The sequence below is a fragment of the Danio rerio genome, chromosome 4, assembly GCF_049306965.1.
Source record: "Danio rerio strain Tuebingen ecotype United States chromosome 4, GRCz12tu, whole genome shotgun sequence".
NCBI lineage: Eukaryota > Metazoa > Chordata > Actinopteri > Cypriniformes > Danionidae > Danio > Danio rerio.
The window spans coordinates 19577915-19593529 of record NC_133179.1 but is presented as its reverse complement, the minus strand read 5'-3'; the positions used below and the strand labels follow the sequence as shown (position 1 = coordinate 19593529).

General features: G+C 37.2%; 1 protein-coding gene across 1 annotated transcript in view; it reads left to right on the top strand.

The window, feature by feature from the left end:
• prrt4b (proline rich transmembrane protein 4b) overlaps positions 1–15590 on the top strand; it is a 30658-nt gene extending 15068 nt beyond the window's left edge. The window contains exons 3-4 of the mRNA XM_005164785.5: positions 1316–1429; positions 11717–15590. Of these exons, the coding sequence (XP_005164842.1) occupies positions 1316–1429; positions 11717–13746 (2144 nt within the window). The 3' untranslated portion in view covers positions 13747–15590. The remainder of the gene's footprint in view (positions 1–1315; positions 1430–11716) is intronic.
• The last annotated feature ends 25 nt before the right edge of the window (positions 15591–15615 follow it).

Genomic DNA, 15615 nt, shown 5'->3' with positions numbered 1-15615 from the left:
TTGTACTATCACTGAAGTCATAATAAAAAACAGTATGACAGTAAATATAATTTCATATTTTGTCATTAATACAGGCATCGTTATTATTTTTACCCATTTTTAATGCTTAGTTACTTTATACCCATCCTATATGGGCTTATATCGATAGATACAGATGAATGTAGTGGCTTGCATGGATAAGATGAATGCAGATGAGAGTATATTTTGTTGATTTGTGGATCTATGTGGATGGATAGGTATGTATGGATGGATACATGTGGATAGATACAAATAGGATGAAGGCATTAAGATACAGATGAATGGATAGATAAAGGATATATATGGAAGGCTGGCTGCCTGGCTCAATAGATAGACAGACCTGTATTTTTCTCTCACAGACAATGATGAAATCAAGTGGTGACCAAGCGATGCTTGATGGTTTGCTTGAGTGAACTCCTGCCAAGAGAGGATGAGTAGAGATGAGCACAAACACGCACACACACATTGTCCTTCTGTAGACTTCCTGCTTGGTTTGGTGCATAGCTCATTATTCATGCTAATGAGAGACTGTTTCAGCACTACAATGAAGATCTGCTGTGATCAGTCCAGAAACAAGCATGCTGAAAATACACAGAAAGAACCAGGATCATGCAGATCTTATGCAGTTACAATGAAAGAGAGTCACTCTGATCGTCATTTGGTTTCTTTTTCTGTAGATGCAATGAAAGGTTTATACCCTCAGCTTACTGTAGGATACACACCGAAGCTGCACATCCATACACAGAGTCCATATAGACAAGTATGTCCAAATGTCTGCATAGCTACTCATTTGGGAATGTAAATAATCCACCTCAAGGTCTATTAAGAAAGAATGTAGCAAACACTGAGGCATGATGGCACTTAATAGAACAAGCTATTTCATTAGGATCTGTGGAAAGCTTTGACCGTTGACCAGATATTAAACACTCTGGCCTCATTGTGTCAAGTCCATTTTCAGTCTTGGTAAGGTGTGTAAGGGTTTAAAGCACAACCCAGTTTTTTCTCATGGAAAAGTTTTTCAGATTAGTTTAATAATCCTGCTTGGTCACAAAGATAAGGTTTCTGTTTCTGATTTGTAATGAAATTCTGTCACAGTGGAGTTGGCTGTGCGCATTCAAACATGAAAGTCAAGTCTTCATAATTGCACAATGATATGCCAACTCTAATGCCACTGATGTCTGGCCCGGAATACTGCAGAAATCTGTTTGACATAACTGGGTTAGGAAATGTTCTTGTTTTTCAGCTCTTTCAGTCATAACTTTCATTCTCAGCCTTGTATGCTCTGTTTTCCCATCAGGCTTTGCATGGGAGGAAGGCGATAAGGACACTGCGAAGAATGCTGATCTGACAACACAAAAGCGACACGATGAACTGACAACATCAGCTAGCTTCACGACTCTCAGGAACACAGGTAATTAAAATGCTCTGATGAAATTCAAGCCTCTATGTAATCTACACCTGTAATAATTACACCCGATTGATATCTTGAGACTTGAAACCCTTTTCGAGACGAGTATAATGGAGAGACCATCAACTTGTGTAAATAGCACCACATACAAGCCTCCGGATTTAATTTAATAATTAATGAAGGAAATTAGTTTACATAAAATTTAATACTTAAATTATTATAAACATTAGACTTAATGGTAAAACCCCCACAAAGACATCAGCTTAAGCATAAGCTCACAAAGAAGTTTAATTGGTGCCATGACGCAGATGGGAGTAAGGTTTAGGGTTACTAGCAACTGATGTTGGAGGCTGCTGTCTTAAACTGCATTAAGTGCACCTACCTCCCATGCCGAATGTGTTGGTTAACATTCCACTGAGTTTTGTGAATACGGCTTCTATTTATGCCTTGACATATATGGGAGTAAGGTTTAGCAAGGATTAGTGCAAGTAATGCAAGTAAAACTAACTTTCCTGATCTTAAGATGCTGGAGATTGTGAGTAGATTGTGAGTAGAACACAGAAACTGTTACACTGGTATTGTGACCCAGATGGAATGGAGTATTATGGGAATATGAATAATTGAGGCCAGCTAATGGAAGCATACCTGTCAACAAATAAGGGATATCCCAAAATTAATAAAGATGTCCATCTGGAGCTGTTTTATTGTAAATAAAAAGTTTAAACGGTCAGTAATAAGTGTTTATTATTGTTATTATTTACATAGGATAGAAAAAATAACATAGATTTAAAAGCTCCAAATAAATTCAATAGTTTAGCATATAAAAAATTATAGCTATTATTCAAATCACATTAACCTTTTCTTCACTGTGTAATTTAAACCTGAGTAACAGCAATGAGTGAATCTCTCATTTACATTTTTCGTTTGATTAAATAAAATAACAGAGGTGTCACTTTAAAAAATGCACACAATGTAACATTTTAATGAAAGCATTTGATTGCTTTTCTTACTTTTTATGCTTATTTAAGATAACATTTGTTGTGTTCAAATGAAAACCCACCTAGAACGACATTATTATATAATGTGCATATGTCTGTTCAAACACACCCAAAACCCAGAGTGTCCACATTCGCTTCGCTTCAAAACGCATGTACAGAATCCGTTCGGGAAATATCACTACAGAGCACGTCTGACAGTCACGCATCCCTACATGAACTGACTGTTTTGAGTATTGCTATGGAAAGAAAGGGAATCCCACCATTTTAAGTGTTTTCACGCCTAAATAAAATGAAAGCCAAGAACAGATTCACATTTAAGAGCAAGGTGCATCCCCTGGTGGTTCGGTGGTATGGGTTGCATATAAAGAGGATTGCCTCTTTAATGGTTATTGCCACCCTTAATATAGATTAAAAATACGGGAGAAATGCATGAAAATACCTTAATAGGATGATAGCGGGAAAGAATTGTAAAATATGGGAGAATCCTGGAAAAAATTGTGGGGTTGACAGGTATATAGAAGTCGAGTGTGAGTAAAATTGCTCTCTTGGCTTCAAACCGTGCTATTGTAATTGACATTGGAGCTCTTTTTTAATTTTATTTTTTACAAAACAACTTTTAGAATGCATTTAACAGAGAGTGGACATGCATTTAATTATTTAATAAAAGTATCCAGCCCCTAAGCATTGTAAAGTATATTCAGTAGTACTCACACTACACGATGTATAATTTTTTGCTTTGGGGTTTAAATGAGACATGTAAATATCAATTTTTTTTTTTGTGTAAAATAAAAAAAAACAGTGACATGTAGCAACAATGTGTAAAGATTCCATTCATTTTAATGGAGTTGTAGCGATTTCTGGCTAAACAGCGACCATTGGGGACTGGATATGGGCATGTCCATGATGGAACAAAATTGAGAATCTTTCATATTTATGTAAATGAAGATTGACTTTTATGAGCAACAGTCAATGTGAGCTTTTGATTCTCTCTCAGCTTCTCCACAAGCTTTTATTAAGTATTAGGGATTTTGCCATTTGTAAGTAATGTTTCCACTACACAATGTTAATTTTAGCAGCAAGAAACTCATTTAATGTCAATAAATATCACTTATAAATATTATCTATGCAACCACAAGGTCCCTGAAAGTGTGAACGCAATTTAACAGTTCTGGTTCCTTCTGTGATAAATTAAATCCTCTTTCTACTCTTCCTCCTCCTTTTCCTCCTGATTTGTATGATATGGCCGAATGCCCCTCATCCAACAGTCTGGTACCTGCCTGTAATTGCTTCCAGAGGGAGGAGGAACTAGTTATAGGAACACTTTAATCTCGTAGCTGGCGCCTCCTACAAACAGACCGACAGCTAAACTGACCGAGAGTTGAGTTACGCAACATGTCTCAGTAGATCTATCAACATATGGTGTTAAATGTGCCAATTTACGTCACCTTCCCTGTTGCTCAAGAGGTACATCTTAGACCCAGCTTCTAACCTACTTTCTCCCCGCTGCATTCAATAGGCTAACCTAAATTCCATTAATAGATGGACAAAATATGCCATGACGATCCAAGAACCAGGTTGTGAGAATATCTGTGTGTTTATAGGCTCATAAAGTAAACTGCAAGCAGAGATCCGACCCACAAAACTGCAGCTGCCGTATCTCAAATTAAAGATGCAAAAGGTTGCAGAAACTGGCACACACTTTGGTCTCACTTGAAAATTGAATATCCTGCAGGGCAGAGGTGGATCAGATGGTATCCTTCATGTCTCCTTCACTGCCCTCCTCTTTAAGTCAGCATATATGGACCTCATCAATATGAATGGGATCGTCCTACCCTGCTGTCCACTCATCCATTATTAGAGAGGGGAGAAATTGAAAGTGAGAAAGGACAGATAAAATCTGAATCAGTACTACTTGCAATGGCATAATAGCATGGCATTGTTTTGCTAATTAAGTGGATGGATTTAATGTTATTGGATCATGTCCTGATCGTAAAATATTTGATGGTTCCTGATGTGTGGAAGGCATTAAGGCCCTGTTTACAGCCAGAATTAATGTCCATCCTAGGTGTTTTGATCAGCTAAGATGCATCAGTATATGCTAATGAAGTGCAAAGCACCTCTGCATCGGAGATAGCATTTGTGAAAAGTCAGTCTAGACATCGGTCTAGACTCACCCAAGGTGGCACCATCAACAACAGACCCTGCCTACTGTATGATGTGCCATTAACCCCATGCAGATCAGTGCAGTGGTTTGCTTCCTGTCCCCTGCTGAATTTCAGTCCAGTACTATTACAACGCTTACCCACAACAACATCATTATGGAAACCCCATGGGCTGACAATGTGAAACTCTGCTTTAATTCCACTGGTGTTTACATGCCACCGTCCTCTAAAGGCATTTTTCTGTGACCGATCGTGCTCACAAATTGAGCGTCGTCCAGTGTAACAGGGATCAGCTCATTGAGATTTGATTGATTCCTGGACTGAATCCAGGCGCTGGTCATATTTTCCACAGCCCAAAGGGTGGAGGGCACAAATGGGTGAAAGGAAATGAAGAGGCAGGAACGTGTGAGGCTCCTGCCACAACAAACCCTCTTATCAGTGGCTGTGCTCTTCCTGCGTCTGCCCATATCACATTCTCCCCATGACACACCGCAAAACAAACCCTTAGTTAATCAAATGCTGATTATGCACATCAAGACCGCTGGACACCTGCTATAATGATATCTGGATGACATGAAAGATGGCTTGAGTTAGATTGTTATTTGAGGGAGAGTAGGAAATATTAAACCAACCTGCTTAAACCACTGTGTCTAACAGGATTGTATTTATTTTTTGCCCATTGTTTTTGTCCTTTTTTAAATTACAGACAATGGGCTGAAATAAATATTCTTCTGATGCAGTCGGGCAGTTTTGTGCGGTTTTCAAAATTATTTAAACAAATAGAAAAATATGCTACATTATTTCATATTCATGTATTTTACGCACATTTTCTTAAGCACTGACACTGAAATCAGTCATATTCATATATTAAAATGTAATCTTATTTATTCATGAGCAACTTTACAGACTTAAAAATGAATCTTTATAAATACGAAATTGGTGTAATTAACATTTTACTATTAGAGCTGTGCAATGATTAATTGCATTTAACTGCATTAAATCGCATGCAACATACTTTGTATTTACATAATTTGTGTATTTTATGTATAACAATTATGTGTATATAAATACATGTGTGCAAGACTGTATTTGAGGTAGTTTATTTATATTAAGATATAAAAAAATATATCTATAAATATATATATATATATATATATATATATATATATATATATATATATATATATATATATATATATATATATATATATATATCAGCAAGAAGGTTGCTAGTTTGAACCTCGGCTGGGTCAGTTAGCATTTCTGTATGGAGTTTGCATGTTCTCCTCATGTTCGCGTGGGTTTCCCACTATAAGTCCAAAGACATGTACTATAGGTGAATTGGGTAAACGAAATTTTCTGTGGTGTATGTGTGTGAATGAGAGTGTATGGATTCCCCTGCTGTAGCAACCCCTGATTAATAAAAGGACTAAGCAAAAAGAAAATGAACGAACAAATGAAGAAGTAAATTATTATATATATGTGTGTGTGTATGTATATATATATATATATATATATATATATATATATATATATATATATATATATATATATATATATATATATATATATATATATATATATATATATATATAAATTCACGTTATTCTTTAGTAAACATTATGCTGATTTTTTTTCACCAAAAAATAAAACAATACTGATGATTTTTTCAATATATGTACTTTAAAAGCTTATATATTTTTAATCTATTTAACGAGTCCTTGCTGAAAAATATAGACGTATGAAAAATATAATGTATACATTAAAATTTCCTCAAATGCAAATCTCATTAGATGTTATTCATAAAAAGTAGCCAGAACAAATTTCTGTATAAATCATTCATTAAAACCTTTTTGTATGTGCGTCTTCCATCCAATTCAGTTTAACAATTTGCATGTGAATGCTTTTGTAGGATTAACACGGAAATTGGTTCTGCTAATGCTTCTTAAATGAGACAAACTAAGAATGGATGTTTTTCATGAATGAACAACAAAAATCAGCAGTGAACATTCCTTCAGACAGTTATTTTGAAAAGAAATCAGGTCAGTCCATTCCACTGAGCCACTTTGTGGTGAACAGAAGGACTCGACTGTAACCTATATTTAATGTAAGTGGATAAACAGCCATCTTAATGTCAAGCTATAAATCTAATGAGTGCTTTTTGGTGGTTAGTGTTGATTAAAGAGAAGCGTCTAATGAACAGTACGCGCCTGTTACACACACTACCATTAATCAAGCTAAGAAAAAAAAAATAGATAGGTTTTTGACATTAAAATAGAAGCCAATGCTCACCACTGAGTATATTTAGACAAAGTGGTGGTCATCAACCAGAAAGGGCAAAACCAGTGCAAAAAAATACCAGAGCCACCTTTGGGAGTGACCCATGTCTCTGCATAGCCCATTGCTTTTTTTTTTCTTTTTTCTTTTTAAGAAGGAAGGTCATAAAGTAGTTAATTTAGGTCTGGGTGTAACAGGAAATTTCTGTCACTGCCAACATATAAAAGACTGTGAAAGCAACCCAATATGAGTCAGGGTCTCAACAACATCCAAGCATGTTTGTAATGTGGAGGTGGGTTGACGTCATACTCGGAAAGTGAAAAGAATATGCTAAAAATGATCTGATTTGACCTTTGTTTATAATCTTTAAAGAAATTCACAAGGAATTATATTAAATGAGTTAGAAACTTCTTTATCAATTTAGTCATTAATTTAATATGAAGTATATGTAAATCTTGAAGGGATGTTCCCAGTGGTGGTTCTGGACCAGAGTTACTGGGGCAGGGGCCACTTGTACTTTTAGGGGGCACACTTTTACATACAGTTGCAATCAGAATTATTAAACCCCCTTTGATTTTTTTTTAAACATTTCCCAAATTATGTTTATCAGAGCAAGGATATTTTCACAGTATGTCTGATAATATTTTTTCTTCTTGAGAAAGTCTTATCTGCTTTATTTTAGCTAGAATAAAACCAGTTTTTAATTTTTTTTAACCATTTTAAGGTCAAAATAATTAACCCCTTTAAGCTATATTTGTTTCCGGAAAAAAATATGGTCTTTAAATGTCACTTTAAGCTGTATAGAAGTGTCTTAAAAAATATCTTGTAAAACATTATTTACTGTCATCATGGAAAAAAAAATAAATCAGTTATTAGAAATGAGTTATTAAAACTATTATGTTTAGAAATGTGCTGAACAAAAAAAAAATATTCTCCCCTTTAAACAGAAATTGGGGGAAAAATAAATGGGGGGAGAGGGTTGGCTAATAATTCAGGTGGTTTAATAATTCTGATTGCAACTGTACATCACTAACCACTTAAACAAGTATTTAAATTTCATTGGGTTTCATTTTTTTCTTGCATCACTCTGCAGTCTTCATTAACGAGCTAATTAAATAACTTAAATTCAAAATAATCTTTCATGTTAAATTGTAATTGCATTGTTGAGTAGACATTCATAGTAACTTTGTATTGTAGAATAACACATTTTTAACTTCAAGCACATCTGTTAAACAAACATTAACACAGTTGAAGTCAATTGTTTGCTCTCCCATTAATTTAAAATAATGTTTCCCAAGTGATCTTTAACAAACCAAAGAAATCTTCATACTATTTCCTATAAAATTAAAATAAATCTTCTAATCCATATTAATAAGTCTTATTTCTTCTAGTTTGTCTGGAATAAAAACAGTTTTAGTTTTTTTTAAAACAATTTTAAGGACAGTATTACAAACCAGTTATACAATAACTTAACTACTTATTCTAACCTTCCAAAACAACATAACCTATTTAAGTCTTTTAATTACACTTAAATCTGAGTACAACTATCTTTCAAAATAACTAATAAAATAGTATGCACTAACTGTCACCATGGGAAAGACAAAAAAAAGTAGTTATTAGAAATGATTTAGTTAAACGATTATATTTAAAAATGTTTTGTAGAAAAATCATGTGTTGAAGACTCGTTCATTATGTCACTACTGAAAACAAAAATGAATGAAGGCAAAACTAAATAAGTTAAATTATTACTTCATGAACATGACAGAAAACTACATTTTATCAATATGTTACATCTGTTCTCCAGGACTTGCCGACTGTTTATAAATTCAAACTTGCATTTCCTAACATAAAACTAAGTACACTCAATTTCTGATTAATAATAGCCTATCATGGCCGAGAACCTCCTATAGTAAAAGTTTTAAAAATGGCTATTGAAATCAAAAGTCTAATATAATCAACAGTGGATATTTAGATTTTTCACAACATGAACTTGACTGAAGTTACATTTTTTATTACCTTTGTCAATTTGGGGCTTAACTTTTGACGATTGTGGGAAACTGATGCATGCAGCACCGTTACTGACAAAAAGGGAAAGCTGAGCGAGAGAGAGAGGCCTCAATCATATCGCCAAAGTCTGCCACCGACGGCTGACAAAAAGAAACGTCCAATTTTAGGGGGGCTAAGTAAACTAAGTCCTACTAATTTTTAACACTGGAACCTAAGTATACCAAAAAAGGGAGAGAAAAAAATACACAAATGACCAAAATAAAAATGGAGAATACTGCAGTATATGGTGTTTTGTTGCTGTTAGAACCAATTTAACTACATGAGCATCTACACCATGAATCAGGTGTTTTTAACTATCTCAAGGTCAAAAAATAATCAAAAGAGTACAAGCTTAAATGATTTTGTATCTCCGTTTAAATCAGTCATTTTTTTGTGTTATTCATTTCTGTAAACATATCGTATACCAGCTGTAAACAACCTGTGAAACTTCCCTCTCTCTTATTGTAAAGCATAAGTAGACAGTACGATTAGAGTTAATTTGGACATTATGTGTCAGTAGAATGTCTGTTGGGGGAAAGGGGGTTAACACTTTAGTGCATGTACCAATTGCTACTACAAACTTCTGGCTTATTACCTGCTAAGTAGTAAGATATTGGCAGTTTATTAGTACTTTATGAAGTACAATCCCTACATCCCTAATCCTTCTACTACCCTAACCCAACTATTACCTTACTAACTACCAATATGCAATAAATTAGTAGTTTATTGAGCTGAAAGTCTTAGTTAATTGTTTGTTAATAGTGAGATCATATGTTGACCAAAAAAAAGTGTTAGCAGATATTAAGCAGACAGTCTGATTATAATGACTTGCTTGTAGTTTCAAAGTTATACTCAACAGAAATGTTAGTAAATGTCTACACTGACAAAAGGTAGCAGTCTATTCATTGTTAGTTATTCTTTACAGATTTATCCAGGCACACAAATAGCAGCATTCTGTAGAATGGCCCATAAAGCTTCACGATTTCTGTCTCAGAGCTTCAATAAACTCACCAGCTCTATTAGAACGCCTGATGGTGACAGCTATGATGAGGTATGACTCTGATCTGCTCTGTAAAGGGTGTAATTAGATGTGTCAGTCTCTGAAGAGCTGATGTACATTTCCACACTGTTATGAGCACGACTGATATGGCTGCGGAGGCTAATATCATCCATCTTAGGCGATATTGCACACCCGCTGCAATCCTTCTAGTGCAGGCGGATTTAAATGTTTTGGATGTCTTAATACATTATACGGGGGCACATTAAATGTCACAAATAAACCTATGTGGGTTTGCATAAAGTGTACATGCTGTATAGTAATGTCAGGTCATCTGAGGACTTGATTTTGGATTACTAATACATCCGTTCCAAGTATAATGTTTGGTAAGCGTTATGAAGCATTTGCAGAATTGGAAATTATTTTCTCATGGAACTTTAAATGTTCCAGAGTTAAGAAACTGATGTATGAAACACTCGTCAGGACCAGAGCCAAGCCATATAATCTAAAATCTAAAACAGCAGCCTCCTCCCAGTGAATTCTGTGAATCAAACAATACAGTCACAATTAGATTTATATACAAACACCAGATGTTGCGTCTTTGCCTTTCTTGGCAACCCAACCAATCCCTGCCACTTCGATAAAGAAGTTCTCCCACTCTCTCACAATAATAGTTTTTCTACTCCTGAAGTAAATATCATTATGAGCGCAGTTACCTTTAATAGATTCCAAACATTAGACATGTGGTTTCCCAGATTTGGGAATATCCCTGGTCAAACCGCTGTTTTCCACTTGGAAACATAGTCAGCTTAACAGACACCTCAAAAATGCCCTCTAGTGGTGATGTCTATTGCAGAAAAACAAATCATAGGTTGTCAGAGATGTTGGTGACAGTAATGAATGCTTTGGTTGTCTGTGTTGGAATAACCATTTTGTAGACAGTCTATGAAATATTTGTTTAAAAAAGGGGGATCCTACACATTTTGTTAGTTTAAATAAATTTCCCATAATCAACACAGCTGTTTTCCTAAAAAAAAATTTCAATTAGATGGCATCATGTTGCATTTTTAAAATGAACTCAACAGGTAATGTTTAAACTCTGGGATAAAATGCTAAATAAGGGACAAGCAAATGTAGGATAGTACACCTTACCCCTTTTAAAGGGGTAGTTCCCACAAAATAAAACAAAGTTCTCACCATTCACTCAGTCAGGTGGTTTTAAAATTCTTTGTTTTGTTAAACTCAAAACGAAATATGAGTGTGCGTGTGTGTGTGTTGGGGAAAAAGCAGCCACTGCAGCACATCCATAGTAGGAACAAAAATACTATGGATGTCAATATTGTTTTTCATTCAAAACATTCTTCAGTATATTTTCCTTAGTGTTTGACAGAAAAAAAGGGCAACACTTTATTTTGATGGTCCATTTGAGTCTTAGTAGACTGTCTGCTTAATATCTGTTGATACTACTTTTTCAACAGACATTTAACAGACCATAAGAAACTTTGCAAGTCCATGTCAACTTACACTAACCCTAACCCCAACCATAACCCCAACCTAACAGTCTACTTATAATCTAATGAGATTTAGTTGGTATGTAGATGCAATGTAACTTAAATTCAACAAATGGACCATTAAAATAAAGTTTGCCTAAAGAAAGATACTCAGAAGAGTTTGGAACAAGTGAAAAAAATTAGAAAATGAACTTTAATTTTAGGGTGACCTATCTCTTTAAGGCTCAAAAATAATGACTTTAAACAATATTTGCATGTATTTTTGACTAATTGTGCAATATGCATTCTATTTATTTCAGAAATGCCCTCCACCGTGTCTGAAGACTGGCTGACAGACTTTACCCAAGAATCTGCACTCCCTGACTGCAACGCAGAACGGTCTGGAATTTGCAGTTCTAGTGACACTTGGCCCACCACTGTCCTGAGCAACAGCAGCAAAAATGACAGCACAACCACGGTCTCCACCAACCTCTCTCAGAGTCCTATACTGTTTCCAGCCCCACCTATGTTTGTGGCACTGTATTCAGATTGGAACAGTGCCCTGGCAACATGGGGTTCAGCGTGGGAAGCCCACATCTACGGCCTGGGCACAGTGTTCTGTCTAGTTGCTTTGGCCTCCACCCTGAACCTTCTGTGCCTGCCTCTACAGTACCCATCAGGCTGTGGCTACTTTGCTCTGGTCAGTTTTTGCCTAGTTGCAGCTGGCTCCACTAGGGCCTTTGCCCTAGTGTATGATGCATATGGATACCAAGACCGTATGTCATCCACAGAGGCCTCGTTGTTACTTTACGAGGCTCCATTCCCCTGTATGACTGCTGCCTTTGGCTTAGTGTTCCTTCTCCTATCAATGCGCTCCCGCATGCAGCTATCCTATTCCGTCTTTCAGAGACCTTGCATCCTGGCCGGCTTGGTGCTTCTGCACTTTGCTGCTGCCTTTGGCCCCGTTGCATTACTGCATGTTGACCAACGAGTCTACCTGTTTCTGTCCTTGATCTCTAGAGGTGCCTTTGTGGCTCTGGCAACCTTCCTATCAGCAGCATATTTTGTGTTCTACTGCTATGTTCGTGCTGACTCCAAGCATATTTATCATCTGAACAACACATCGCCAACACCAGCTGAACGCTACAACCGCTGCCCATTTGCAGAGAGCCGAGATTGGGACAGAGCTGCAGCTGCAGTGCTACTCTCTGCCATCTTCTCTCTGGCCTGTGCTGGTCTGCAACTCTACGCCATGCTACACGCTCTTGGCATGGCTGGAAGTGTTGAGTCCTTTCGCCCTTGGCCATGGTGGACTTTCCAGTTCAGCTGCAGAGTGTGTGAAGCAGTGGTTTGTCTCACACTGGTTCTGGTAGTTGCTCAACCAGTCTACTGTTCCGATCACCTTCCCCAGGCAGGTAGTTGCTGGACTGAACTTCTAGCAGCAAAGTCACCAATTATTCCTGGAAGCTATCAGTGGACTCTATCACATCAGGAGAAGCTTGCTATCTGTGATCCAATTGGGCATGGGGAGACAGAGTGCCTACCATTGTACACACTTGTGGATGACCGTCTAGGCAGCTTAAATGGTCTTGACCTTTTGTATCACAGCAACCGTGCACTGGCCTACCGTGACCTTGACCTGGATTTGCCCAACACTCATCCCAACACCGGTGCCCCTTCTATGGGTTCATCCTGTACAAGTGACTCTACAGCAGACCTGCGTCCTCCATCACCTATAAATCTGCGTCGAAGCATTGATGAGGCACTTTTTAGTGAGTCTCTATTTCCCATGAGCATCTTCAGCCCCTTACGACCCTTCACCTCAAGTGACCGCTCCCTGAATGGTAGAGAAACCATCTCAAGTGGTGCCCAAACAGCGAGAGGCACCCTTATTCCTGATCCAGGGTTATACCGAACATCATCATGTGTGGAGGTGCTACCGCAGGCTCCCATTCCCCCTCAAGCCCAAATGAATGGTCCGTCGTTGGGTTTTCCTCCATCCCCATCTCCCTCACTCTCATCTTCCACTTGCTGCTCATCTCCAGAGCGCTGGAGAGGCAGCTCCAGTTCCTCTTCCCTCTACAGACAGTCTCTGGGTGGTTCTTCTCTAGTTCTGTGCTCTACTCCAGAAGGACACCATCCTCCATCATCTACCCTCAGTGGAGGTTCCAGCCACACTGCCAGCTCTGGGCACCAACGAGACAACGTACAGAGACCCTACAGAACATTAAAGTCAGAGGACAGTCTGGACCAGCAGTCGGAGTTTGATCAGTCCGTCCAAGAAGAGTTTATCAGTGTGTGCAGACAGATAGATGCTCTTAGCATCTGCAGCGAGACTATTGACCTCTAGGGGAGTCCTCAACTTTCAGACAGAAGAATGATGTAATATGATAAAGCCAAAAGACTCGGGGTGCTTCTCAAATCATCACTAGGATTCCTACTCCAGTTCTTCTAAGGCTTAATTGGTAGAGTCCATCTAAGCATAGGACTTAGTACTAGAATGTCAACTCTTACTATATGGTCTTGTAAGTGCAAATGGCTGTCATACATTTATCCACCCTTGCAGTCACTGTGCACAAGTAATATTAAATCCTAATCTAAGGGCGAGTATCCACCAAATTGCTAAAAAAGCTCAGGTGTGAGTGCTACTTCGACTGCCTGGGTTCCTTTTACAACAGCAGAAAAAAATGCTCAGCTGGAGAAAAATCTCTTCAGTAGACATTCACCCTACAGGTGAGGATACATGGTGCAACTTTTGAGCAATGTTGCTAGGCAAAGTGATTTTGCTTGGATACTTTCCTATGAGGAAAGGGCAAGAAATTTGTATCTGGGTCCAGTTGCACTAGTTAGTTGCCCTGTGTCACACTGGGTTGTCCATTGATGGCACCATTGGCGAAAGTTCCCCCATGTAACATGACCATAAAGATTACTTCATATAAAAATCTTTATATTCACCAGTTTTCAGTCAATGCAGTACAAGTAATGACAACTGTCTGTATTCTCTCAGTGGTTTACATAACACAAGCATTATGCGATGCATTTACAACATTGATTTTCATCTCCAAATGTTTTTTGTTGTTTTTTTGCATTATATAATGGAATTTAATTAGCACAGTGCTCAGCTTATTTTCAGCTAAGTGTTTGTGAATTGAATGTGTGCAATAGATTAAGGGTAAACGAAGGATGCCATGAATAACACCAGATGTACCCTTCAAAATAGGACACGAAGCAAAGACTGCCTACTAAGCATCCTTCTAATTGAGATGTCCTTCAGCGAAGCTTGATGGCATGGCAGGGTAGATATGCAGCCTTACTAGGACACATCCTTCCGATTGAGAAGCACCCATGCAGTGATGTGATAAGCAGGAAAGGGGCAAATCAGGTGACTTGGTGAGTGTATTTACCAAGCTGTCAGATGTGTGTTGGACTAGAACTGTGCCAAATGTTTCAATTTCAGGATGTTTTTGGTATGTTCCTGTCAGGTAAGTTCTCCAAAGAGATGGATTCTGAAGTCAATATCCTTATAAAGGTTTATGAAGTGCCACCACTTGCCAGAAGCTTAGGCAGATTTTTGTACAAAAGTCCTTTGATTATTGATAAATTTGTAAGTGTAAAGCATTGCTTTCAAAATTTCTCTACACTACTAAGAGTGACGTTTGTATCAATTTGTACAAAATAGCTTTTTGGTCTATATGATTAATACTGTGAGAGTGCAAACTACTGATATCCATATTGTAAAACAAATACTACAGAATCTAGCTTCAGAAAATGCTATCAATACTGTGTCTAATTTTGTAATCTGCATCATTTTAGAAACAGTCTTTGTGCTTCTAGTGTTTAGTCGCACAGGTAACTGCAAGTCACTGTTTATTCGTTTGTTTGCAATAATGCATTATGACGTCGAAGGGCCTAAAAAGTTTTATCAAATATGAGGGAGAAAACGTCTCTGTAGTTCAGTTGTTTTGTAGCACTTAACAAACTGAACTATAGAGCACAGACTGCCATTTTATCTTCCTCATAGTGTATATTTGATGACAATAATTTATCTGAAATACTCATTACACTGTTGCTCAATACATATTATGACTTTGTACATTTTATAGCGTGCATGAAAACTATGTGAGAAACAGCTGATACATCTAATGTTTGTTGTTTAAAGGCTGTTGGAGATTTTCAATAAATATTAAAAACTGAGGTCCAAAGCAGGTATATTTTACCT